Source organism: Astyanax mexicanus, chromosome 2 (assembly GCF_023375975.1).
Source record: "Astyanax mexicanus isolate ESR-SI-001 chromosome 2, AstMex3_surface, whole genome shotgun sequence".
In the NCBI taxonomy this organism is placed as follows: Eukaryota; Metazoa; Chordata; class Actinopteri; order Characiformes; family Acestrorhamphidae; genus Astyanax; species Astyanax mexicanus.
Window position 1 is genome coordinate 62,841,938 of NC_064409.1, and position 27,799 is coordinate 62,869,736.

Consider the following 27,799-nt stretch of genomic DNA (forward strand, 5'->3'; position numbering starts at 1 on the left):
TATTATTATACTTTATTTATTGAATTTGTCTCATGTATTCTGTTTTATCTCACACTTTTAAACTCCTTAGAAAAGGTGCTATATAAGTAAGGCATATTATTATTATTGTTATGATGATGATGATTATTATTATTATTATTATTATTATTATTATCATTATTATTATTATTATTATTATTATTATTATTATTATTATTATTATTATTATCATCATTATTATTATTATTATTGCAACAACAAAAAAAGTCATATTACATTTTCACAAATTTCTCTTCTTTGAATTCTTTACTCTATTATTCAGCTTGAGAATGAACAGAGAAGCCCATATTAAGTGATTGACATTGGCCATTTATAGATAAATGTGGGCAGATCATGGTGCTGGTTCACCTGCACACATTTTGAAGAAGATTGTGATTTAAAATGAGGAAACAGTACACACAGTTTTATTAATCAGACTTTTTTAGCCAAACATGTATTTTTTTGTGTGTACTCACACTTTCACTTTAGAATCCACCCAGACTTTTATACATGAATTTAAAAGGTAAACATTTGGACATACTGTATAGTAGCTGAGCCACTCAGGAGGCCAGAGGTAAGTGCTTTTATCATGTTAATACCTAACTATAATAAAAAGCAAGTATTTCACATAATAATTACTGTACATTCTTAAAAATATATTTCAAAAATATTTTACACACCTATCCTGAACAAAAATGAGAAAATGCCAACATGGATGTCCTAAGGCCTCTGTGCTTCCCTGCTTACTAACTTTAACAGCAGTGCTGCACTCCCAAGAGAAGAGCACACACTATCCCCCTCTCCTGGTGGGTGGGCTGCAGGACATGCAAAAGTTCTCACCATGACATGGTTTTATTTTCATTTACTTCACATTAGGAGTAATAATATATTACACATTTATTAAAGCAATTCTAACATTCTAACATCAACCTACGACACATGCACTACTTCTGTCTCTTGGTTGTTCTGTTTGGAAACTACGTATACATTTACTAAACAAGTCATGTAAATTTAATTTAGTTAAATTTTATTTGAAATAGATAATATAGTTAATATTTAGTGTCAGACTCCACATTCATTTTTTTCCACATATGCTGTTGTGATTATTGTGATAAGATGTTAAACTTGATTATAAAATATATATATATATATATATTGGAATTAAAAATGAAAAAACTTGAATCAATCCATTTACAATTACATGCCAAAAGTCATGGGATAGCAGCATGTAAACTGATCATGAAGCGTTGCATCAGGGTCTGGCTTGGGTACACCCAAACCTGCGTACGTTGTGAGGTGTTGTAAGTGAGGTTGAACACTGGCCAGCATGATTCTGACAAGGTGACGTGAGTTACGAGTGGCGTGACGTGGGTTTGAGACGTGAATGTGTGCGCCAGATTGATAGGATATTACATTTCTGAAGTTGTGCGTCCGTTTAACTTTCCTTGATGCACAGTGTGTGTTACATGAGTACAGGGAATATGTGATAGAAGGTGTTATAGTAATTGCGGTGTCTGACTTGAACCGTCCATGCAAACAGACAAGGCAGAAATCACAATGTAAGAGGCCCCACATGAACATCCTGCAGGTCACTATAGCATTCACAAAAGTTGTGAGACAGGATAATACTCCTTTCACATGCTTTTTGGCATGTCAGTGTAGAATCACATACTATTTTTTTTTTTTATTGTAAATCATGATATCAAAATTTTAATTATACTGAGAAAATATTCCAAATAAATGCATTATTTCCAAAACCACACATGTTCGTTTTTCAGTTCGAGACAATAAATTAATTTAATGCACTAGTTACTGTAAGTAAAAAGAAAATCTTGAAATGTAATTCCCAGCTCAGCACTCCTATTCTGAGATTTTTTTTTGCCCAGAATTACTTCTAGCACTTTTAGAACACTCTTGAAATGCAACTCTTCCTCTCTCTCTAGCCAGCAGGACACTGGATGGTGCCACCTCAGACTATCAAAAGAGCACTGTACCCCCCAGGCCCTCTATCTCTCTCTTTTGGGGGCTTTCTGCACCTCCCCTTGGCTGTCTCTCTCCTTCTCAAACTGTAATGCCTGGCATTCAGCGTGGTCAGCAGAGAAACCCTATCTGCTTTTTGCCTGTGGACTCTGGCCCTCAGTGTAGCTTTCCCATTAACTAAAACAAATGCTGCCGTATTTTTAGCGTCTGTAATTACCCTGTCTCAGCATCCTGGCTGTCGGCAGAAGCACATATATACCCTCCACTGCAGCTCTCCCCCATCATCATCTGGACACCTCTAACCCCACCACCCCCAGCCCCAGAATGCGAGTAGGGGAAGCGATCGTTAACGTGAGGTGGGGGGCAATGCCGATGGCTCTGTGATGTGAGCTCTAATACAGAAGTGTGATTTTCCACTTGGATCATGTGAACAGGCTCCAGGTCTGATGATGACACATAATATTTGTGCTTCTTTAAGTTTACAGTTATTTTTGGACATTATGTGCTCACTCACTGGCAAAAAAACTATTATTTTAACATTTGTAAAAAAAATTGTAAAATAATATTAATAGGTTCAGTTAAAAAGAATGATGAATCGCAAAGCAATCACAGTGTAGAATAGTTTACTAAAAGACATGGATATAGCCTATATGTAAGGGTATATATAACAAACACATAAGACCTAATAATAATTTACCATTGTCAAGAATAATGAATCTCGCACCACACAGCCAAGTGAAACTGGCAGTCAGAATAGTGCAATTATTAATAATTTTATAATTAGAAGCATTAGGTAATTAGGTAGTGTGAAGGGTAGTGTTTTTATTATTTTTGAATCTTTTTTTGAAAATGTTGGATTCATCATGTAGAAGACCACACTCACAGCTCAATGTCTAAACTGCTAGCAAAGTTGGCTGGTTCGTAAAAGCAGTAAGACTGGTGGAGGAGAGCACACAACTGTAGATGGACAAACAGTTTCATGCAAAAGAAACTATGATTCCTAGCACTTATCTGTTTTGTGAACAAGTGTTGACAGGAACTTGAGCAGGTCTTAATAAACAAACAAATAAACAGATTTGTTCAATTACTGTGCATATACAATCAATTTGATGCCCAATTTTCCCTTTTTTCCTTACTTCTGCACCAAGCATAAGGACAGAGCCAAACTGCCACAGCACAATGGTTTGATTTTAGCTGCGTCTACAGAAAGTGACCATGTCGTCCTCCACATATCCCTGCATCCCTGTGATTAAAGGCTTTCTACATCCCTTAGCAGCCTCTTGGCACTGACAAAAGCTGTCATTCCTCCATGAAGTCGGAGTGTGCCAGCCAACAGCTGCAGGGCTCAAGCTTGTCCAGCAGTGCTGCCGCCTGCCCATTAGTGCAATCCCACAGGCCGCTGGGCCACCGGGGGGCCAACGTGGGGCAAGTAAGGCTGAGGAGCCTGAGCCACCAGGGGCCAAAGCCCGTCAATGCTGCCATTGTTTCCTGATGGCACGCCCAACTTCTGCAGCAGATCACAGACAGTGCTGAAGTTTAACACATGGCATGATATTCATTTCACAATCTTATCAAAGCCAGCAAAAGCACAGACTGCAGCGCTTAACAAACTATTTCATTACATACAATTACCAAAGCCTGCACAGCAATAGCCCAAAAGACTGGTGCAACTGTTTTACCAGTATTATATCCAAAGAGCAAATTATAACCACTTGATAAGTCATATCACTTGATAATGTGACCTTCTTGGTTATGTAACAGACATTTGAAGATATGTCCATTTTTCAGAAACTGAGAAGGTTGTCAGACCATAACAGATAACCATGCTATGCCATCAAGTTAAATGCCACTAAATGCCAAAGAGTCGAAGGTCTGTTGACCTTTCACCTGACACATACGTGTGCACACAGTGCTCACTCAGAGCTTTTTCGGCCTTGTCAGGACGGTTCCTGTACATTAACCCTTAAATGTTTAGCTATTTTGCCGACATTCAAACCACAAAGCTCAGGTTATCGACTCAGGTCTGACATGGTCAACAAACTACTGTGATGGTGGTCAACTGTAAAACAGTCTATTGACAGTGAGAATGTAATAGGGCTGTCTTTTGGCAAGAACTTGGCGATACAACATGTATCATAATACAGGTCTTACGATTTAATATATTGTGATATATTGCGATATTGTGTGATTGTTTAACTCAAATTTGAGAAAAAAATGTCATACTATACTTATATTATATTTTACTTACAAAATCAATAAAACAAGGGTGTCCTAAAATTTGAATATGATATATAGCGTAGTGTAGTGTACTGCAGTGGGTAACAACGTTGATCTTCTAGGGCTTGATTACCTGGCTGGGCAAGCCCACCATTCTACACCAATAAGACTTTTTGGGCAAGGTTCCAAACACTATTTTCACCTACTTGTGTAACATGATTCTAATGTAAGTGACTCTGAGCATCTGAGCAAATTAAAAAATGCAAATATAATTAGTGTGCTTTTACCTTTTTGAACAAAATGTAAAAACTGCTAGAATGGCGAGGTCTTGCATTTACAGATTAATAGATAGTAAAAAGGCAGGCAGGGAACTGGGTTCCTCAAAGTGCCTGAAACTGTCATAAGAACCCACTAAATATACCTAGGCCTACTAAAGAAAACCTCTGGGCCTAGTCTGGTCTGTATCTCACTCCATACCTAATTCCGTGACTTAATGCTTTCCTGGTAGAGAAGCTGCAGAAGCAGCAATGTGGTGGACAGCAGATGATTTACTTTGTCATGCAGTGAGCTGGATGAGTTCTGAGGTTTGCGTTGCCATGAACAGAAACGTGATATCCAGGCCACCGTGAGCTGCTGTGGGTGTGTCACTAAGTACTGTACCGCACGTCTCTTTACCAAGCCGCAAACACACACCCTTCTGCTCCCTCCATCCATCAGAGTGCTGACCTCAGAGAGAGAGAGGAAAAGCGCTTAATCAGTCTTCTAAAGATAACATGGTATGGACCATTTTTAATCTGAGTTCCTGTTACTTGCAGTTCTTAAATGACGACAGAACGTGGTTCGGTGTCCCATTTATATCATGCAGTAAAAGTGCATGGGATCTAGCATGCCTCAGTAACCAAATATGTCACATATATTAGAGAGTGAATGCACAGCAAGCCATATCTTTACTTTTGATGTAAATTACATTTTCATTTCACTTAGTATTTTAACAGCCCCAAGTAAAAAATACACTGCTTCTTAAAATGTATTTAACGTTTCAATGCAGACAGAATTAGTCCAAGATATTTAATGTGTTTTCTGGTCAAATTCATTGCATTTTAACACCCATCTATTTGTGCATATCAGGTCTGAAACACAAAAAAAGTTGGGAGTGGGTGTCATTCAGGGTGTCATGCCTGGCACTGAAAGCGCTCCTATCTCTCCCCCACTCAGCTCTGCCTGTGATCTGCAGCCTCCGGACTACATTGCCCAGGATGCACCACGCACTGACACACCCATTCACACCCATTCTCGATCACATGACACAGCACATGACACTTTCAGGAAGCAGGTCACCTGAGTACTAGCCCTAGTCTTTGCTGAATACTAACAGTTTATCCCTGTACAACATGTTTTTCCATTGTCTATGTTACTCTCTCATTTTGACCTTGCTTTGTATTATCAACCTTGATTTTAGACTGCCCTCTGATATTGTTTTGCCTCGTTTTGACATCTGGACTGTTTATCAACCCTGGTATGTTATCTCTTTGTTGCTGCTGTTTACCAGTATTGACCTTGCTTTATCAGACCTTTCTTTTGTCTTATACTTTATTTAGTAAATTATATTTTGATTTGCATCTGTGTGTGTCTGAGACCTGCTCCATCATGACACAGGGCTAATACATAATAAAGAAAAAAAAGATAATAATGCTTTTAAACAGGTGATTGGGATGGACTATCACACAGTGGAAACGTATAATATGGTCAGGACAAAACAGTGTTCCAGATCTCTTTTTAGAGAATTGGTGGTTTGTGCTTTAAACCAATGACAAAAGCACCATCTAAACTGTTCTCAGCAACAATTCCAAAAGCTAAAGTTTGCCATGGTATGGGGTTGTGTGAGTACACTTTAATGCAGAACATTACATTGGTGGTTTTAAGGAACATGTGCTGCAAGATTCTTCAATATTTTACAGAAAAACCACATGTTGCACAAAATATAAAAGCATGGCTAGAGAGGAAGGTTGTATGGTTCTGGATGGACCTGCCTGCAGTCCTGTCCCCAAAAGAACATTTTGGGAGAATTTAAAAAAATTAAAAATGCATAGACGACACTGTACTCTTGCAGAACTTAAGACATGTTTTCTACTTGCATGGGACAAAACAACACCTAAATTATTTGTTGATTGACCAACTATGAACTCTAAACAGCTGGACATGTAATTACACACTAAAAAAAAAACTTTAATGTGTGTTTCATTGTAAAAATGCTCACTTTTGAACATGTTTAGCATTACAATTACTGTATCTGTCCCGAACTCAATGCAAACACTCTTTACATCCAGTGTTGTGAGTGCATGTGTGTTTTGATGGTGGGCTGACGGTATAGTATTACAGACTGTAATCCCTCCCTGTACACCCCCTGGGTCAGGGCCTAACCCCCCCTCCTCCTCACAAAGCACCGCACTGCCAACAGCTGAACCAGCAGGAGTAAAACTGGCTGCTCCTCTTGCAAAATGAGCCCGTTACGCACACACCGACACACACACAGATACACACAAACACTTATTGTAAGCTTTAACACATTCTGGGTCACGTACTGCAAGTACATGAAGAAAACATGCATTGCTGAACTGAGAACTTAAATTCAAGCACAGCTCACCACTGCAAAACTAGTCTTAGCAATCAGTGCATCAACACATATTGTTTGTCGTAGAAATCAAGTGTTGAATTAACTTCAACTCTGAGAATAGGCTTGCTGGGGTCTTAGTCTATCCATAACAGCAAACAACAACTTCATAAAAGAAAAATATAATTTATAATTAGAATCTTCCTTGGATTAAAAAAAATGTCCCTATCCAATAGGACCCCAGACTCAGTTTTGATTATTGAATTAAAATAAACAAATCAGTTCAATTTTCTGAGAAGCTCATTGATGTTTTTTCTTTGATCACATGACTTATTCTGTAATAAATAATTTAAGATTAAAATTCTGATATTGCAGTACTTGTAATCCATCATTGTGTTCTAGAAATGTGGTCAAGCTGACTTTAAATGTTGCAGACTCAACTTAAACCATATTAAATTATAGACTTATAGACTTTTGTTTTGACTTTTTGCATTATCAGCTAAACTTTTGTTAAGGTGTTTTTGTTAGTGTGTTAATATATGTAATACATGTTTTATTAAATCAGACGAATTGTTAAAGGCATTGAAACAGATCTCTAAAAGCCAAAAATACACTATTTTTGTTCTATTATATTATATATGTTTTTATAGATGTTAAATATATATGTATTATATACTATATTTTATGTGTAGCTTATGTAATACATATTTTATATTTTTATATTGCAATGTTTCATATGTCTGTTTAGTGTAACAATTCAAATTGCCCACCAGGGGACGCCCTAGGACCTAAGTTGAGGGAGAGTGAAGCTGTGGGAGAGTGTGGGTGGAATGGATTTAAGCTTAAATTCACTACTTTCAACACATTAGCAGGCCAATTTCACACACTTCACACATCCTACCTTTATACCATTCTTCACAGTTGAGGAACACCATTGCTATATCATTTATGAAAATGAAGGTCTTCCTTCAGACCTAGAACACAAATAATATTGTCAAATTCAGGTTAAATAAATATAATTATACAAACCTGTTTTTACATTTGTTTTTTTCCAATGACACAACAGGACATATAAGTCAGGACATATAATATCCATAAAACATGTGTTTTGTGTGAGCAGCATAGGTGGTTGCCATGTTTACAGTGCTCCCTGGTTTAAGTTGAATAATAACTTTAGGAGGGTAAATATCACAATTTTATAGTGTAGCACATTTGTACAGTATGTGTTCCTATATTTCTAAAGCTATGTTTTAATCATTTTAATATTAGTTATTTGGATTTTTTATATCAAGTTATTTAAAATATACAGGAATTCCCTGTCCAAAGTAACTGTTAATACAGGCAACGTGCATGGCCACAATTTATTAAGACATGGGAATGAGATCCTAAGGATTGGGAATGAAATAATTAAGGCATGTGAATGAGAATTAAGTCATGGCCACAACTTATTAGGTGTGTGACCGAGATAATTAAGTCATAGCCAGATAATAATAAAGCTTGTTTCTTTGTAAATTAATGCCCATGAATAAGACTAAACTTTTGTAGAAAAATTGAGAGAGAATTGGTTTCTTTTTATTTTCATCTTGGAATGAGTTGTGGTGATATTTTGGAGTCTCTAGTTGTGAGACATGGTATAATTCTAAGTAAAAGACACTTAATTTTCATAATAAAATCTGACAAATGCAGCCAGTATGCAGACCCGTTTACCTTCCTTATGCAGTCATACTGTGCACAACCCCTGAGAGCTGCTTACTTTGTTAGCTGTGAAACAAAAGGATCTTGTGGCCATGCCTTAATAGCTATGATTAAATTAACTCGTTCCCACACCATAAAAAGTTGTGGCTACGCCTTAATTATCTTGTTCCCATGCCTTAATTATCTCACACCTTAGGATCTCATTCCTACGCCTTATTAAGTTGTGGCCTGTAGCTTGTCATCGACTTCGGAGCACTGAGAGAGCACAATTGGCCTTGCTCTCTCTGGGTGGGAAGATGGCGCTCTCTCCCCTCATCACTTCTACGGGGGATGTCACTCAGCACAAGGCATCTGTGAGCTGATGTATCGGAACTGAGTCGCTGCGCTTTCCTCCTGGTGCGCTGTGATGCTACTCGGCAATGCTGCATCAGCCGCAGTTCAAAAAGAGGCGGTGGCTGATTTCCAGTGAATCGGAGGAGGCATGTGCTAGGTGTTGGGGCATCAATAGTGATAGAGGAGTCCTATAGAGTGGGTTGGGTAATTGGCCTTGTAAATTAGGGTGAAAATGGGATAAAAAATAGAAATAAAATAAATAAAAAAAGTTGTGGCCACGCATTATTTTTTTAACTTAATGTTTGCTTAGTTATTGGGCTCCATAGGGCTCCATAGTTATTGTCTTTTGTTTTTGTTTGTATTGTCTTTGTATTGCCACTCTTTTGTTTTTGTATTGCTAGTTTTAATGTTTCCTTTGTCAGTTTTCATATGGTTTCTAATAAAACCAACTTGTATTTGCAGCCTGCCTCTGAGTCATTACAACCATGACATGACAGGGTGGACAAATGTATGCAAGTTAAACGATATAAAAGTGAATAATCTGTAAAATATATTATGTGTGTATTATGAAGTCTTATAACTAGAATAAATATTTAAAAGAAATAAAAACGTTGTTTGTGAGCAATGTGAGGACCAAAAGTCTATCATATTTTAATGCTTTCACGGTGAACAGGCCACACAGCCTGAAGCAGCAGTAAAACGGTACAGCCTTAATCGACCTCTGACCAGCAGGAGAGCTAACAGGCACGACGACACCTCTCACACACACACACACACACACACACACATTAACGTTACCCAGCGAACGACAGGAGAAGGAGCGAGGCGAGACACACACAGATACACACACACGGCGGAAAAGCTCTGTTTTTGTCATGGAGCGAAAAGTAGCTCGAGAATTTCGTCACAAGGTAAGCGCGAGCTGTTTAACTTCTCTTCAGCTACTTTACCTCAGAGAAAACGAAACAAATGCGGTGAAACAGCGTTTAGACGATGATAGAGCCCTTCAGGAATGGTGGATGAGTTACGTTAGCAGCTAAAGTGCTCTATAAAATGTTATTAAATGTTACCAATAGCTTGTTTTTGACTAACAACCTGCTAAACATACCTTAATATACAACATATAATTATTATTGGTGTGTTCCCGCTGTACTTTAACCTGTCTACTTTTCCAGGGTGGGTTTAATCTAGCTAACCAGTTAGCTAACCTACCTGTGCACCTGTTCCCGGACAGGTCCTCACAGACTCATACCCCACCTGACAGGTGCTAGCTGTACCTAGACTACAGATCGACCATAAGACCATATATATATATATATATATATATATATATATATATATATATATATATATATATATATATATATTAAACACATTTAAAAATAATTGTATATATATATATATATATATATATATATATATATATATATATATATATACATATATATATATATATATATTAAACACATTTAAAAATAATTGTATATATATATATATATATATATATATATATATATATATATATATATTAAACACATTTAAAAATAATTGTATATATATATATATATATATATATATATATATTAAACACATTTAAAAATAATTGTATATATATATATATATATATATATATATATATATATATATATATATATATATATATATATAAACATTTGTAAGCCTTAGTGTATATCATCACTGTCCAGTAAAAACAAGTATCTCCATTTTTGTTGATTTTTGTTTATTACTTAATTGGCACAACTGTCTCTAACACTGTGTCAAATGAACTTGATAAAAGTTTCCAAATTTACCTGAAATAAACTCTTTACATTGACTTCCATTGAAAAGTTAAGAAGTTCCCTCTTTTATCTGTCTTATGTAAAGTTGCTGTTTTGGAGATACATCTTTTTCATTGGACAGCGACGTAATAAACAGTTAATTTGCAAAAACAGATAAAGAAATGTTTAATACCACCAGCACCTGCCCATTTCTATCCTCCACTTAATAAACATTCCATCACATTTTTCAGTCCATTAATTTTCAATACACTTCAAGGATGTGGTAAGTAACTTATATTTCTATGATATATTTATTGGACACACCATCATGTATTGCTCAGTTATTGCAATCATGCAAAAATGCCTACATAGGATCATGTGGGACATTCTGCTGGAACTCTTTCTAAAGAGCAGCGTATAAATTACATCCTTTCAAAACAGCAGTAGCTTAGAACACAATCAGAATATATAAATATTGTAAATTTGGAATAACATATTGTAAAGTTACATAGGTCTCTGATATTAGTTACCCCACTGTGTTTGCTCATCATGACCATTGCTGTCTAAGCAGAGCTCAGTGGAAGACATCTCCCCACAGTCCTTTTGATAAGTCCTATAATATTAATAATTGTGACTGTTACCACTCACAGCACTGATATTGTTGTGTAGTTCATTTATTTAAATTGCAGATAACTATGAATATAAGTATTAAAATGCTATATTACTATACTTTTCATATCAGCAATGTATGTAAAGTGCTTAGCATTGAAACAGATACCGAAGCTTCCCCATGTGAACTATGTGTAATAAGCCACCGTACACCATCTGCTGTGTGTGTGTGTGTATGTTTGAGAGAGAGAGGGGGGTGGCTGACACAAAGGGCTGTTCTTCACTGTTCTAGATAGATGAAGTGGCAGAGGAGTGCAGCCAGGCGGAGAGGATTGCTTCATTTACTGTTTGGCCACGCTGCTGATGTGTGTGTGTGTGTGTCTGTAATCTGTGGTCATGCAATAAAAGAAACCTTTTGTTTTAATTTTTGGACGCAGAATTTCTTTCTAATCTCTCCCTAAACATTTTTTGTTATTTTGACAGTACGTTATGCTTTCCCCAGAACAGATTGTCAATACTAAATTGATTTGTGCTCTGAAGATCGGTGTTATTGGTTTATGGTGTTAAAGTCCAGTGTGAGACATGCAAGGCCTTTATCGTGTATATTTATTACACCCTTTGTCTTCTCCACCCAAAGTTCTGCTCTATCCCTCTATACTATTCTGTTCCACTCTGATCTGTTCCACTATTCTGTTCTATTCTATTCTATTCTATTCTATTCTATTCTATATCACTATGATATATTCTATTTAATTCTACTTCACTCAGATTTTTTATTTTTAATTCTATTTAATTCCACTGTGATCTATTCTATTCTATTTCACTCTATTATATTTCAATCTGATTTATTCTGTTCTATTCCATTCACTCTTATCTTGTCATATATTTTCGGTCCCACTCTGATATATTTTATTTTCTATTATATTTTCTTGAGATTATTTCCAGTTGAGAGTACGCTGTGCTATTGACTGCCGCTTCTCACCGGTGTGTGGATGAGTGTGAATGGTTCTACGTAAAAATGTGTAAAATTGTAAAAGCGTCCATGGATTTCATTCATTCATTTTTACTCTGACCTGTTGTATTCTATTTTTTTCCAATCTGGTTTATTCTATTGTCTTCTATTTTATTTTGTTGCTGCAGCTAAAATTGTGTTCCCCTCCTTTATTTTGTCATTGTTCATACCGATCTGTTGGTTATGACACCAGTATTACATGGGGGAGGGCATCCTATACTCCTGAGGGCGAAGGTGATGCTGAGATTCAAATTTATGACCTCTTGTTTATTGACCAACAAGCAATTAGACTGTTTCCTCACTCATTTCTAAGCTATGTTTTTAAAAAGGGTATTTGCATAGCTTTAGATGGCAACAGTGACCTAACTGCTTGCTCATCAAGTGTGAGGAAGATCAATACATTTAAATACCGACAACACCATAGTGCTATGATCCTTATAGTCTGCGGATGCTATAAGATAGGTGGACTCCTAACCTAAATATGGGACTAAATATTGGCAAGAACTTGGTGGTACGGAAAAACATTCAGGTGTTACAATTTAACATATCACAACGTATCGTAATACAGTAATCAGGGGATATATTACTGTTGTTTAAATAAATTTTTTGAAACATTTCAGACAGTATATTTCTAAATACAATCCAATCAGAACAGTGAGATCTAACGAAAGAATACAAATCTAGTAGGCAGGGTTTAAACACAACACTACACGAACTACTGTCTGACACCAATCTTTAAATGTGAAGTCAAAATTGAAAATGATTACACCCATATTTAATAGAAAATCTAAGAAACATTATAATTTATTGTAGATATGTGCTGTAGTATGGCGGTGCGGTCTGTGCAGTGATGTAAAATGAGCCTGTTCAGTGTGAGAACACTGAGTGCGGGGAATAAAGCAGGTCTAGTGGAGCAGAGCAGCACCCAAGCAGTTCCACCTGACCCACCCAACCTACAACAATAGCATGTATGACTTCAGTTTCCCAGGTTAAATTAGCACACCACCCACGTGATACTGCACATAGCTCTACTCTCTCTCTTTTTCCTTTCCTCCCTTTCTCTTTTCTTATCTGTCTCTCTCTGGGAGAGAGATGTGCTACATCATTGACTGGCCCAAACGCTTCCTTAAAACATTTTTACAGCAGTTCAGTCACCATCAGGTGAGTAGGATGCACTTCTCTGAAGGAATGTGATTATTACTGTAACTTATAGTGATGTGGTTTGTTCCTGTGGTTTGCAGGTTGAGTTGCTGATTGATAATGAGGCAGAGAAGGATTACCTGTATGATGTTCTGCGCATGTATCATCAGTGAGTATCATCCAGATGTGTCTATGATCGGGTGTTGCCCTTAAATATATTATGATGTGTCTAAGGATTGTTTTGTTTAGATTAAAGGAACAAAAAAGGAACTGGATTGAGAAAGCTGTCATAACAAGACACAATTATTTTATTGTTATTTTGAGACGGGTACAAACGTTTTATTTCACTGTAATGTCCCTGTGGTCAAGGCTTGCTGTCCAGCCCTTTATGTACAGTAATATTCAAGCAGTTTCACTCAAATACAGGCTTGCGTGATTTACTGATTACTGGTTTTGGACTTGCATCTGATCTGTTCTTCTCCATTACAATAAATTAGATTTGAACTTTGCTTTTATGTTACTATATTTTGCTGTTATTATGTAATGTATATTAAAATCTAAATAAAAAGATAATATTGTTTAGTTATAATATGTAAGTAAATAGTTTGGACATGTCTTAAAAGTTCATAGTTTTTCCCTAAATAATGGAAAAATTGTGAGTAAACACCATGCAGCTAAAATTGTACTGAGACAAAAGTATTTAGTTGCTGTTCATTTGACTTGAATAAAGGGAACTAAATAGGGGCTAAATTTACCTGCAGCTTTTTCCACCTGATCTTTGTGTGGAGGCTCCATTGGGCAAGGAGTTCAAGCTTGTCTTATTGGCTGGAGATCTGATAGTTTCCACTCTCCTCCACCCAGTCACAGGTGGCCATTCACTAAAGACCCTTTGGCTCTGATATTTGAGTCAGGAGTGAAATACCAGTCATGAATGATTCATACACCGGGGCAGGAGACTAAATTCATAAGCAGATATTATTAAGGATCACTTTCTTTTTTAGACCACTAAGAAATATTGAAGCATCTATGATAATGTGCCTTTTATTTAAATATTTGATTGAAATGGGACAGGATAATGGAGTGTGTGCTGACTGTTATATGCAACACACCTTTCATTCCAGGTTTTGTCTCAGAAATGTGTCTCTGTTTTCTTTCTCTTAGGTCTATGGAGCTACCTGTTCTGGTGGGGGACTTGAAGCTGGTGATCAATGAACCAAACCGTTTACCTCTGTTTGATGCCATCCGTCCTCTCATTCCTCTCAAACACCAGGTGGAGTATGACCAGCTTACTCCCAAGAGGTCCAGGTGAGTGGCTGGTAAACATTCTAAACATAAACAGTTCTAAGACTTTTGAGGAATGAAGTGTAACAGATAGAGATAGAAGAGAAGCAGCAGTGAGACAGGGTAGTGTGACACATCCCCCTCTTGCTGAGTCAGTGTAATTGCCATCACTCATGCTTAGTTAAGGGTGGCAGGGGAGTTCTGGTTATGAGTCCCAAGGGTTTAAATGTGTGTGTGAGAGACACACCATGCTAACAGAGGGGAACTGGACAGTAGCAGTGGGCAATATTATATCGTATACAATATATCGTGACACAGAAATATCATGATATTAAAAATCCATATCGTGATAATAGGGCTGTTCTGTCTTAAAAGTAGTCTATTATTTACTGTGAAGCTGTGAAAAGTGTATTTATTGTATAATTGTGTTAGTTTGCAGTTTATATGCATGCACTAAATATTCTGCAATATTTGCTGCATTATATTATTTTATTCTATATTATTTATTTTGCCACATTTTGATTATACTGTTATACTATTATACTATATTCCTGAAATGAATTACTTATTTTAGTTTTCCTATATCGCCAAGTATATCGTTATCGCAAAAATACCCTGAAATATCTTGATATTATTTAAGAGCCATATCGCCCACCCCTACTGGACAGCACACTAATCTGCAAATACCAGTATATTCCAGACTGTGGCAGCAGTGCGAGAACCATATGAATGGGCCTTTCTGTATAGGCAGTGCTATTAGTGACAAAAGACAGAGGATGTATTTTAATGGATTTTAATAAGAATTATAACAGGAACAACAAACAAATTAATCATCCAACACCAGGGGCCAGATAAGCTGCCCCTAGAGAAAAGCTTTGCTTGGGACTAAAAGGTCACTGGTTTGATCCCTGAATAAGAATCCCCGCCTGAGGTGTCCTTGAGAAAGGCACTTAATCCTCAATTTCTCCTTGGGCAAGGTGGCTGACTTCAACTTTATGTGTGTGTGTGTGTTCACACTGCACTTACTTTACTAACATTATTCGCTATCATTATGTGGCATGTCTACCTTAAATTAGCAGCTTAAAGTTTGACCTTGAGCTTAGTATGCCGCTAACTGCTCTATATAGTGTATCTTAGACAGATACACAATGATTCTGTATTTCCCAGCTTGTCCAGAAATGCATGTTAGCATGTATTTTATGGGTGCCTCAAAGAAGCTAAAAGAATGAACTCCACTTCCTGACACTAGGGGGAGATTAAGAGCAAGAAATAACAATTCTTACATGATGCTGCTTTCTGAGGGATTCTGAAAAAACATGACAGTTACATGATCTAATACATGTATTAATCAAGCAGTCAAGTGTATTGCAATCTTTAATGTACTGTAGCAATAGAGATGTGACATCCACACCTAATTTGAATAAGGAGCATATGTCTTGAGAGAGTTGTTTTTTAAGTGATGTTCTGAAAAGGTTTGGTTTGTTTTTCATAAATATGTTTACTAGACAATGGAATTAGTATATGCAATTTTATATGTGTATGTGGCTAAATATGGGTGTCTGCTTGCTCTGTATTTTATGTAAGGACAGGTTAAAGCAATGGGCAGTCTCCTTTGCATCATTGAAAGAGCACTTCTTCCTGTAATGGCTTTTTTGAGTCTACTCAGTTTAGTGGATTTCATATCCAGAAAATGTGCAAGATTATAATCACAACTTAATATTTTGGTCAGTATCATACAGTCTTAGTTTACTGTAACTTATATGTATAGTATAAGTTTAATACATGCTGATCTGTCTGTGCTTATTTGTATGTAAACAGGAAGCTAAAGGAGGTGCGTCTGGATCGCATGCACCCTGAAGGCCTGGGCCTGAGTGTACGAGGTGGGCTGGAGTTCGGCTGTGGACTCTTCATCTCCCAGATTGTCAAAGATGGACAGGCTGGAAACGTGGGCCTTCAGGTGAGAATGAGAGAGAGAAAGTGTGAAAGATGATATTGCTGAGATTTAAAAAAATACAAAAAACAAATGTATGACACTCCAGCTCTAAAGATAAATTTAATGTAAAAACATAGTCCCAAGACTGGTTTTTAAGAGTTTGTGAGCACATTGCATAAATGTGAGTGCTTTCTTACACCACTAGGTGGAGCAAATAACCAGGCTATTTCACCAATCCTCTGAAAGAAGAACTGCAGATGATGTTATACTTTTGTTGTATACTTTGATGTTATACTATATGCATTTTAACGCATATATAAAGAAAAAGCTCTGAATAAGAGAAAAAAGATTGATTTCATCAACCCAAAAATTTATTAAATGCAATCCGTGAACCAAGCATGGTAAAAGATTAATGAGATGAATTCTATGACCTTTTTTAAAATGCTAATTAAAACAGGGTCTGAAAATATTCTATACATTCTCTACACATACCATATTTCTTTCATGTTTTTCTGTATTCACTATAAGCTTGTATTTTCCTTTGATTTCAGTAAACATGCAGCAGATAGAAGTTAGCCTTGAGTTTTAAAGCAAAGCATTGCTGTAATAAATCAGCGATTAATGGGATTGATCTTCTGAGCAATATATGCCAGCCAATGTCACAGTCATTTACTGTCCAATTTTAGCCAGATGGGACTATATTGCCTTCTGTCCGCCACTCACCCCTGAAGTTAATTACCTGAACAGAATGATTTCTGAGAGCCCTCTATTTGAATTCAATAGAGGAACCTTTAGGATAGGGCACCCTCACCCTCAACCCTAGACTAGAATCCATAAACAGCTCTTTAAAAGTGCCAGTTTGTTTTATGTGTATTGTTTTCTTTTCAGATATCTCTACAAAGACCAAGATAAAGCCATTTTTTAACACAGCAGGATTTAATTAATTATAGGCAAAGGGACAATTTTTCATGGGTTTAATCACTCTGTTTACCCTCTTTTGGCAGGTGGGGGATGAGATTGTTCGCATCAATGGCTACTCTATATCCTCCTGCATCCACGAGGAGGTTATCAACCTTATCAAGACCAAGAAAATTGTCTCACTGAAAGTCAGACGTAAGTCATGATGCTGTAGTCGTGGTGTTATAGCCATTAATTTGAAAAAAAAAAAAGCGTCAACTTATACTTGCCTTTAAATATTCATGTTAAGGCTTGTTCATTGATTACTTGTCATTATGTGAATAATTGATTTCCAATGTCCCGTGTCTTTCTTGTCGACAGATGTCGGAATGATCCCAGTTAAGAGGTAAAAGTAACTGTCGCCTTCTGTTGCCGTCAATAGAATTTACTGTGTAGTGCATTCTGTAAGTAATTGGACAGTTTGTTTTATCGACACTCGTCCACTTTTCATCACTCTGTTGATGTGTCCAATATGGTGGGCGACAAGTTAATCTTTTGCTCATCAGTCTGTGCGAATCTGCACCCAAATACTACAGCCTTTCCAAGCCAGCCTGCATGGAAAAAATAATGTATAGATGCTGAAATAACTAGTTATGTGTCAGTAATCACAATAACGGATGCCACATATAGGCTTTTTGTTAGAGTTTATGTGGATGAATTAATGACAATACACAAAGCAAATTATACAATTGTCCAGTAGACTCAAATCACCAATAATTGTTAACCTTTTACTTACCTAAAGACTTCAATGTAAATAAAAAAAAAACTAAAGTTGAATAAAAGTTGGCGTATTCAACTAATAAGTACCTTTTTTCTTCAAGCTCCTCTGAGGATCCTTTGAAGTGGCAGTTTGTGGACCAGTTTGTTTCTGAATCAGGGGTAAGATCCAGTAACCGTCCTTCATTCCTATATTTCTCATATAAAGTAATATCTGACTGCTGATGTGTTGTTAATGTTCAGGAGAAGAAGAACAGTATTGCTGGCATGGCCTCATTAGGAGGAAAAGAGATTAAAGAGAAGAAGGTGTTCCTCAGCCTTGTTGGTACCACAGGCATGGGCATCAGGTAAAACTCTATACTACATCAGACAATACACTGCAACTCAGTTTGTGTTTTTTCTTCTGTCTTAATGCATTTGATTCAGCCCATCACTTGATATAATGAGCTGTGTTCACTAACCTGTTTCTTAACCTGCTTTACTGTTTGTTGATTTGAAACAAAAAAAATGTTTTTTTGGATTGTTTTTGGTTTCAATTTGGCAATGATAAACATTTTTAGCATGTTATAGATGCATGGTATTATTTAACGTTGAGTTTGTAATTCATAGACATCAGCAGGTGCTGAGTATTTACTCTGGTGATTCTTTGCAAAGCCTGTAATGTTTTAGCCTCACTTGTTATGCTTTAGCCATCATTCAAAGGTTACTGCTACAGGTTAACTTTATATGGTCTAAACCAAAACATAGGCAGATACTCTAAAACTAAAGTTTGTAATGTGTACTTTAATAATGTCTGATAGGTCTAATTTGAAATGTTGCAAAATAAAATATGTCTTTGTCCAAAACATTATGGTTGAAACTGTAAGAACCAGGAAAAACATAGCCTCTGATTATACATCATTTTAATCAATACAATCAAAATTGTGAAGATACTAAATGATAAATAAATACATAAATAATAGTTGTTTTATACAATGTGTGTACCTTTGGGCTGATTCATTTGATTGAATTATTTTATGCAGCATCTCGAGTGGTCCCACTCAGAAGCCCGGGATCTACATTAGCAACGTAAAGCCTGGTTCTCTGTCAGCAGAAGTGGGCTTACAGGTGCTGCCCTTTCTAATCACTGAAATCCCAGTCATTGCTATAACGAGCCATTATCTATATAAAGCACGCTAATGAAATGTAAATGTGTGCATGGGGGGGTTTTACAGGTTGGTGACCAGATTGTCGAGGTCAATGGGGTGGATTTTACTAACGTGGATCACAAAGAGGTAAGTCACGTTACCATGGCAACAAACAGTCTACACTGCCAGCAGTTATCTGGACACGTGTCTTGTCTTGGATTGCATCATGACTCCTCTTCATTGCTAAGCTACATTTTACACATGCAGAATCAGCAGACTTGTTAGAATAGGGATTTGAACTGGAAGTAATGTAGTGTTTGTGTTTTTCTAGGCAGTTCGAGTGCTGAAGAGCAGCAGGAGCCTCACCATCACTGTCCTCACTGGGGCTGTAAGTACTGTAATTCACTCGTCCTCATTCTCTTGGCCCCTAGGTGCTCCACAGTGCTCTGTAGTTCTTCACTGCAGCTGATTAGCCCTGAGCAAAGCCTCTCTTTTGTGGAGATTTCTTTTTACACACAGTCATTCCTGCAGGCTTCGCTGAAGGACAGGAAATTAAATTCAAGCTTGTGATAATACATTATCTTCAGGGTTGGCAGATCACGTCTCCTGTCTGAAGACAATGTGACCATAAAAATCTGATCAGATTTCTAATTTTCTGCCTGAGAAGAAATGCCTAAGTTCAGGTATTTATTAAGGATAAACAGGCCCGGTGTGACGATGTGATTTGCTGGCCCACTTAAAAGGGGTTCCCTGTCTGTTTACTAAGAGAAATGCTGAAAGGTTTATTTTGTAGGGGTGGGTATATGTGTGTTTATGTAGTGTGTATGTGTGTGTGTATATATGTGTGTGTGTGTGTGTAAGTAGGTGAAAAGATTCTCAGTCTAAAGTGTGTCCTCAATATTGTCCGGGTTTTTTTCAGGGCAGCGAGTTGTTTATGACAGATGAAGAGAAGCTGGCAGTGGAAGCTCGGCGGGAGCTGGATCGTCAGGAGCTCATGCACCAGAAGAGAGTGGCCCTGGAGACCAACAAGATCATCAAAGAGCAGCAAGAGAAAGAGCGCCAGTCAGTCAAAGAGAATAATCTCCTGTTTTGCACATACAAACCAAGCTTTCACAATGAAACCAGCTTAGGCTGATATGAAAAACACAGTTCTTAAAGTCCTTGTAGGAAAACCCTGTTTACTTTTCAGCCTTTTTTATTGTTACAAAGGTATGATTAGGGAGAACCAAAAACACTTACAACTATAGGACCAATTACTGTTTTAAAAGAATCCTTTAATCACTATATAAAAAAACTAATGTAACAGTTTGGCCTAGAAATGCAAAAAAAAAAAAAACATTTTTGGCTTGTTCTGGCTGCTGCACTTGCACAGATCTCCACATCAACAGGACATTTCCTAAAGCCATTATAAACAGGAGACCAGTCAATGGATGATCATCAAAGAGCAGCAAGAGAAAGAGCACCTGTCATTCAAAGTAATCTTCTGTTTTGCACATACAAACCAAGCTTGCACCATCAAAACCAGCTCAGATTTCCAGCTCATTTATAAAATTTAGGCTGATATGAAAAACAAACATCATATGCAAAAACAGCATGAAGTAGAAACAGTGAACCACAAGTGGCTCAAAACACACAAATAATTATAATAATCAACACAGCAATGTCAGTAACCATATTTGGGAATAATAATTTTATGTGTGAATTTTTAGCACACTCACTGTGTGTAAAGCAGTTCTCACCTTTCATTTAATTTGCATATGACTCAATTTTGATTCATTTGTTTTTCACCTAGTAGATGTTTCAATTTGCATTCCATTAATAATGTCAACACTGTTTAAAAGCCTATTTTATGGGTTCTTACAACCATTAGGAATTATGAATATGAAAATATAGTAATAGGATTTCAGCTGATTTTACTTTTGTATCCAGTTCACACCTATGTATACAATATTTAAGTAAAGTAAACAATGTTAGGCAGATACATTAAAACAGAACAGTATTTCATATGATTCAAACTTTGTCTGAACAGTTCATGTTCACACTCCTAAACTGACTTGTGCACAAAACGACCAACACTTCATGTGGTCTCATCCATTTCCCCTTCCCTTAACTGTGCATTAATCTCAAATGTTGAGTTGGATGAACATAAAAGTTGCAGGAGTCGCATTGCTGTGTATTGGAAACGTATTGGATTCCAACACCTTATATTAAAGTGACCCAAATCAGAACTGAAACTGTCAGATACAGTGTGTGTTTTTGCTGTTCACACTGCCCACACAGATAACACATTTGTGTCACAGATGTGACAAAAAAAACATCAGATTTGGGCCACTGTACCTGCTGTGTGAGCATATCAAAATATTCATTTAAATGCTTAAACAGTTCTTCATCTAGTTGAAGAGATAAGTCATAATCCTTTTGTTTTCGTTTTGTTGTAGGAGAAAGATGGAGATTTCACAGAAGACTGCAGATGAAGAGGAACGATACAGAAAGGAGATGGAAGTGTAAGTCCTTATTACTAAGCTTGAAATAGGGACCCACATAATTGATAATGATACGCTAATTTGTCCCATGTTCTGTGCCTTTACTAGGATTGAAGCTGCTGAGAGAAAGCACAACAGAGAGTGGGAAGAAGACTGGGGTTCTAGAGGGAGGTCCAAAAGCCCATCCCCTGCTCCTTCTCCTTCACCCCCATCCCATTCCCCACCTCCTTCCAAACCCAGGAGCTCTGGTATGATCTTAGCAGAGATAGATTACATTACACAGCTCTTCTTCACATGCATGAATCTGGCAACAGTTTCTTATATATAAAATTTTCCTTTCCTTTACTGAAAACTACATACTCACAACCAGTGCTTAAAGTGGGCGGTACCAAAGTGCTTATAGGAAAGTCTTGTTTAGTTGCCAGCTATTTTTTTCTTGTCACAAAGAAATGATTATGGAGAAACAAAAACACTCAAAATGTAAGGTCCAATTAATCTTTTAAAAGCATAATTTAATCACTGAAAAAAACGAATGTGGTTGTTCGGCTTAAAAAGGCCAAAAAACTACAAAAAATAACTTTTTTGTCCTGTTCTGGCTGCTGCACTTGCCCAGCTCTCCACATCGATAGGACATTTCCTATAGGCATTATAAATGAGTAGACCAGTCACTGGATGGGCATTTAATTGAGAGTACTCACTCTCGCTTGCTGGTTACATTAGCCAGTAGATACTGTAGCAGTAGTGGGGAATTAACCTTCTCTCAATCTTACAAGCTGTCTTACAAGTGCTGTAGCCAAAAAAAGCTTAAAAATCACCTCTTCTTGTGTGTTATTAGGACAAATTCTACAAATATTAGGTATTTGTGAAATTTCATATTGGTTTAATATATGTTTTTTGAGAGGTGATTTGACCTTCAGACCTTTTATCTTATCTCTCCCCATTTATAGGAGAGGCTGGTCTTGTGTGACTAGAAATGCTGTAAATTCTAAATACTGCTTGGTGGTATTGCAAATATGGCTACTATTGTTAACATTCCTTCATTCGCAACATAAAGAGAATGCTTTTTGGCTCTTTTTGCTCTTTTGAAGGATGGAATTGTATCTATAAACGTGAATTAAGCTGAGCATTAAAATAACTTTTATTCATTTTTATGAATAAATTGTATGTCTCTGCTGGTACAGGCTGGTACCACTTCAAGCACTGCTCACAACAGAAGTTAAGCTACTTACACTATTTACATTTGAATAGTCCTCAGTTGCATGGACAGATTTGCATTCAGTTATCGTGAATGCAATCCCTTTCTGTTTTCTTCTTTCAACTGTCTCTCCTTCTCTCTTTCTTTCTCTGGCTTGTGTGTGCTATGGTTTGCCCTGCTGGCCCATACAGCTGCTGAAGCTGATGCTCTTGATGACGAAAAGGAAGAAGAGAGCAGAGAAGTGAGTGGTGCAGTGAGTGGTTCAGTTGTTCTGGGATGCATGGAAGAATGCTTTATCAATCTATGCATGAGTAAAAATTTCCTTTGACAACCCTTCACTTCCTGGTATTATTGAACATAACAGCAGACAGCGTGAGGCGGTACACTGTCTGTCTGTCTGTTTGTTTGTTTTGGTTGGATCATTTCTTGGCAGCTGGTGTGTGTTGTGTTTTTACTCTTACACCATTGGCACTGTAAATTAACTCATTCCACTTCTGCTCCCATAGCTCTCAACTGGTTTTACCGTTATGAAGGAAAGTTGCCTACTCTCAGAAAGGTACACTGTGTGCTGGAATGGAGTGCAGTGTTTGTTGTACAGTCCTAGAATGTCTGCAATACTGGCAAACTCTTTTAGTAAAAGCCTACTTACTCTTATCTGTTGTTATGTGATGTTACTTATGGTGCATGTTCTTATACTACAATATCAACATTGCAACATTAACATTTAGAAAGGAAAAGAGACCAAAAAGAAAAAGAAGAAGATGTCCAAGACAGACACGCTCCAGGGAGAACGAAAGAGCAAGAAAGAAATGGAGTTTGAGCTGAAGTTGGCCAAAGAGAAGGAGGAGATTCTAGAACGAGAGAAACAGATGAAAATCAGTCGACTCTTGCAGGAGGTACAGCCTATAACGACATGTGTTTGCAGTGTGATTGCGTGTGTTGCAGTTGGACATGATATGGAAGTGTCCTTTAGGCTTCTAGTAGAAGCCACGTTGGTTAAAATCTTTACTGGTTTGTTGTTTGCTTGAAGGAAAACATGTAGTTAAATGTTAAAATAGTTGTGTAAGGTCCTAGTTTCTCAGACAGGCTGGTTTGATGTGGGCAGGTATCTGAGACGGAACGAGAGGATCTGGAGGAATCGGAGAAAGTGCAGAACTGGGTGGAGAAGCTCTGCCAGACTAGACTGGAGCAGATCTCCTCAGTGGAGAATGATTCTCCTGAGGTATAAGCTTCTGGGTCCAATTTAATTCATCGTGATGTGACTGATTTGAGTGTAAAGTATGTTGACAGGTTAAGGAGGCAGTTTGTCTTGTATATTAATGAAACAGTTCTTATGGATAATTGAATTTGACCCCATTTTGCACTTATCTCAGATGTGGTTATCTTCATTGGTTTTGTCCTGCAGCTACAAAGCTAATGTAGCTAATGTAATAAAAGCCCAGAGCAGGCTCAGTGTTTTAAGCATATGGAGTGTCTGTGCAGATGTCTCCAACTCGTTCTCCCATGGTTGTGAGAAGATTCCCCGGAGGTCTGCAGCTGGCCACGACCGACCTGGACGACATCAACCTCGATGATGTGGACGAGAGTCTGAGAAAGCCTCTGAAAAGACTGGCTCCTACTCCGCCCACATCCACCCAACCCCCACCACCTTTACCTCTTCCCCCACCCTCACCTCGCCTCCACCAAACCTCTATCCACCCCTCTCCTTCACCCAGACCCTCCTTGACTCCATCCCGCCCTGCTCCCCCCTCCCCTAGAATGCCTCCTCAGCGTCCACCTTCTCCACCCGCTTCCAGGGTGCATCCGTCTTCAATCAGTCGAGCAAGGCATCCCATTCCTCCTTCCCGAATTCAACCTCAGCCTTCCTCCTGGGCTACATCATCCTCTCACCCTCCACCTCCTCCACCACCCCCTCCTCCTCCTCCCCCACCACCACCTCCACCTCCTCCTCCACCACAGCACGAAGAGGACAAGTACCACACCGTGCCGCCCAGATACCGGCGCCTCTCCGAAAATGAATGGGAGGGCAATGGCTTCAGGCAGCGAGGGGGCTTCCACATGAACGCGTCCAGTAATCCTACCTACCCTGGTGGTGCAAAGGTAGTCTCACATCGGTCTAACAATAGAGGTGCTTTAACACAGATTAAATACCACAGTTAGTTCTGATCCTGAAACGTGATTGGCTAGACATAGTTTTGAAATAATTTTGCTCTGCCCCTCTAATGTGGTCATCGCATTACCAAGATAATAGTAGAAGCCCTGGGCAGGCTCAAATAAAAAGACAGTGTGTGTTTAAATAGAGCAATGTAGGTACAGTAGGTATGGAGGGTACATTGTGTGGTTTGACGTTAGTGCCTTTACTATATATTTATTTTATATATATATTTATTTATTTATAAAACTAAAATGAAACTAAATATGCATTTGATATATTTCAGGCTGTTTTTTGCACAGCATCCCAAAACGCAAATAAGTTCCCTAAACACAGACACAATGGTTTTAAAACCAAGCAGCTCTGTTGCTAGATAGGTCGGGCACATTGTGTGTTTTATTTTTATCAGTCCTGTTTGTCTTTATTTTAAAATCTAAAAGTAAACTCTGATAATGAAACTGTCATATAATCCTAATAATACACTCAAGGTTTGTTCTATACCCTTGTTAAATGGAAGTATATTTAAAAATATGTTCAAATAGAATATAGAAAAGAAACTTAAAGTGCATTTTCAATTGAATATATTTTATGAAAATACACATTAAATTTCTTTGTATTTCCAAATGTATTTTAGGCAATATTATATAAATTACCGGTATATGTTGTGTTAATAGGAAATATATATATATATATATATATATATATATATATATATATATATATATATATATATATATATATATGTATAGTGGCATTAAATACAGCTTAAAGTGCACTTAAGTGTTTTTTTTTCAGTAGCAGATTTACACAATATGTGTATCAATAGGCAAAGTAGTACATTTACAATATACTTCAAGTGTATTAAAAAGGTGTTTAAAACACATACTTGTTGTTGTGTTTAAATATAGCTTAACTATAGCTACAACTTTCATATCTCACTTTCTTGCACTCCCTCTTGTATATTATTGATTATTTCTATCTTCCAGTATCTGACATAGTATTGTCTGATGTTATTAGCCTCGTATAGAGTATTGGAGTATCAATACTAATGTGTGGGATTGGATTGTTGCCATATAAATCTAATAATCATGACTATCAAGCCTCAAGAGACAAAAGACAAGGACAAAAAAGGACAAAAGGGCCTCCCTCCTCCCAAATGAGCTGTCTTTGTGTAGTATTGTGGTATTGTGTCCTGGCTGATTGCATTAGTTTTTAGCTTGTGTGACGTGCATTCAAGGCCTGTGATGCCCAGTGCATTAGCATAACAATGCCATTGATTGTGTAAGATTGCTTGTGAGGGCTAAAAGAGAGGAGATTGACCTGTTCTGTGTTGGGGGATTCACTTTATGTTCTACCTTTATGCTGATGAATGTCTTGCTTTTACATTTTTTCCTTCCTACTCTGACATGTTATCGATGTGGCCTAGGTTATGAGAAACACTTCTCATGCCAGCAGAATATCAACGTCCAGCAATTCACTGGTGAGCCATATACCCTCTGCTTTGATCAGAGGATGCTTGCAGTTTGTGTATCGGAGCCCCTTGAAGTTAATTCATAGTGGACCCTGTGTTCATATTGGATGCAGTGTGCTTATTGACTTTTTTCCTTTAATCTTACACTCACTCTCCTCAGTCTATACACCCTGGATTTCAGGGTCACTCTCTCTCTGTGTGTAGTTTGAATTACGCAGGTCACAAATTGCTTGCTGAAGGTGACCTTCTGATTGCTGTTCCCACATATGCCTAATGTCTATTTCTGGTCAAATCTATAGCAAATGGCCCCAAGCCCTCCATCCCAGAGGAGACAGATAAACCCAGTCATGTCAAAACCAGTCATGCTGCCCCAATCTCAAACCCCAAACAGACCTGTATTACGCCCAGAACCCACGGTGAGTCTGAGATTGAGTGTGTGTGTGTGTTGATTAGGGCTGTGTGTTGGCAAGAACTTGGTAATACGATACGTATCATGATACAGGGGTTGCATTTAAATATACAGCTCTAGAAAAAATAAAAGGCTACTTAAAAATAATGAGTTTCTTTGATTTTACCAAATTGAAAACCTCTGGAATGTAATCAAAAGGAAGATGGATGGACACAAGCCATCAAACCAAGCTGAACTGCTTGAACTTTTGCACCAGGAGTGGAATAAAGTTAACCAAAAGCAGTGTGTAAGACTGGTGGAGGAGAACATGTCAATATGCATGAAAACTGTGATTAAAAAACACTGTTATTCCACCAATTATTGATTTCTGAATTCTTAAAACTTTATAAATGACAATATTTTTATTTGGAATTTGGGAGAAATGTCGTTCATAGTTTATAGAATAAAACAACAATGTTCATTTTGCTCAAATGTATAAATAGCAAAATCAGAGAAACTGATTCAGAAACTGAAGTGGTCTCTTATTTTGTTCCAGAACTGTATATTATGTTAATGAATATGTTGTGATTGTTTAAGTAAAATTTTAGTATAAATCATACAAAAACACTATCATATTTATAAAATCTGAGTAGAAGAAAAATCAATGCAGTATTGCAAAACAAAATATTACAATATGATTGC

General features: G+C 37.3%; 2 protein-coding genes across 6 annotated transcripts in view; both read left to right on the plus strand.

Moving 5' to 3' along the window:
• LOC125799100 (piggyBac transposable element-derived protein 3-like) overlaps positions 1–3,490 on the plus strand; it is a 73,563-nt gene extending 70,073 nt beyond the window's left edge. Inside the window, exon 3 of the mRNA XM_049475065.1 lies at positions 3,272–3,490. Within this exon, the coding sequence (XP_049331022.1) occupies positions 3,272–3,490 (219 nt within the window). The remainder of the gene's footprint in view (positions 1–3,271) is intronic.
• Positions 3,491–9,587: 6,097 nt separating this feature from the next.
• Positions 9,588–27,799, plus strand: part of ush1c (Usher syndrome 1C) — a 29,889-nt gene continuing 11,677 nt past the window's right edge. For 3 of the 5 annotated variants that reach the window (XM_049474702.1, XM_049474703.1, XM_049474704.1), the window contains exons 1-20: positions 9,588–9,765; positions 13,495–13,562; positions 14,555–14,698; positions 16,493–16,631; positions 17,612–17,720; positions 17,886–17,910; positions 18,386–18,443; positions 18,525–18,628; positions 19,304–19,388; positions 19,496–19,555; positions 19,740–19,796; positions 20,328–20,470; positions 21,847–21,912; positions 22,000–22,139; positions 23,593–23,642; positions 23,815–23,982; positions 24,192–24,308; positions 24,569–25,186; positions 26,665–26,718; positions 27,009–27,125. In XM_049474702.1, the coding sequence (XP_049330659.1) occupies positions 9,730–9,765; positions 13,495–13,562; positions 14,555–14,698; positions 16,493–16,631; positions 17,612–17,720; positions 17,886–17,910; positions 18,386–18,443; positions 18,525–18,628; positions 19,304–19,388; positions 19,496–19,555; positions 19,740–19,796; positions 20,328–20,470; positions 21,847–21,912; positions 22,000–22,139; positions 23,593–23,642; positions 23,815–23,982; positions 24,192–24,308; positions 24,569–25,186; positions 26,665–26,718; positions 27,009–27,125 (2,358 nt within the window). In that variant the 5' untranslated portion in view covers positions 9,588–9,729. Of the gene's footprint in view, positions 9,766–13,494; positions 13,563–14,554; positions 14,699–16,492; positions 16,632–17,611; positions 17,721–17,885; positions 17,911–18,385; positions 18,444–18,524; positions 18,629–19,303; positions 19,389–19,495; positions 19,556–19,739; positions 19,797–20,327; positions 20,471–21,846; positions 21,913–21,999; positions 22,140–23,277; positions 23,328–23,592; positions 23,643–23,814; positions 23,983–24,191; positions 24,309–24,568; positions 25,187–26,664; positions 26,719–27,008; positions 27,126–27,799 lie in introns of all 5 variants that reach the window. The other 2 variants (XM_049474705.1, XM_049474706.1) reach the window with 2 other exon arrangements.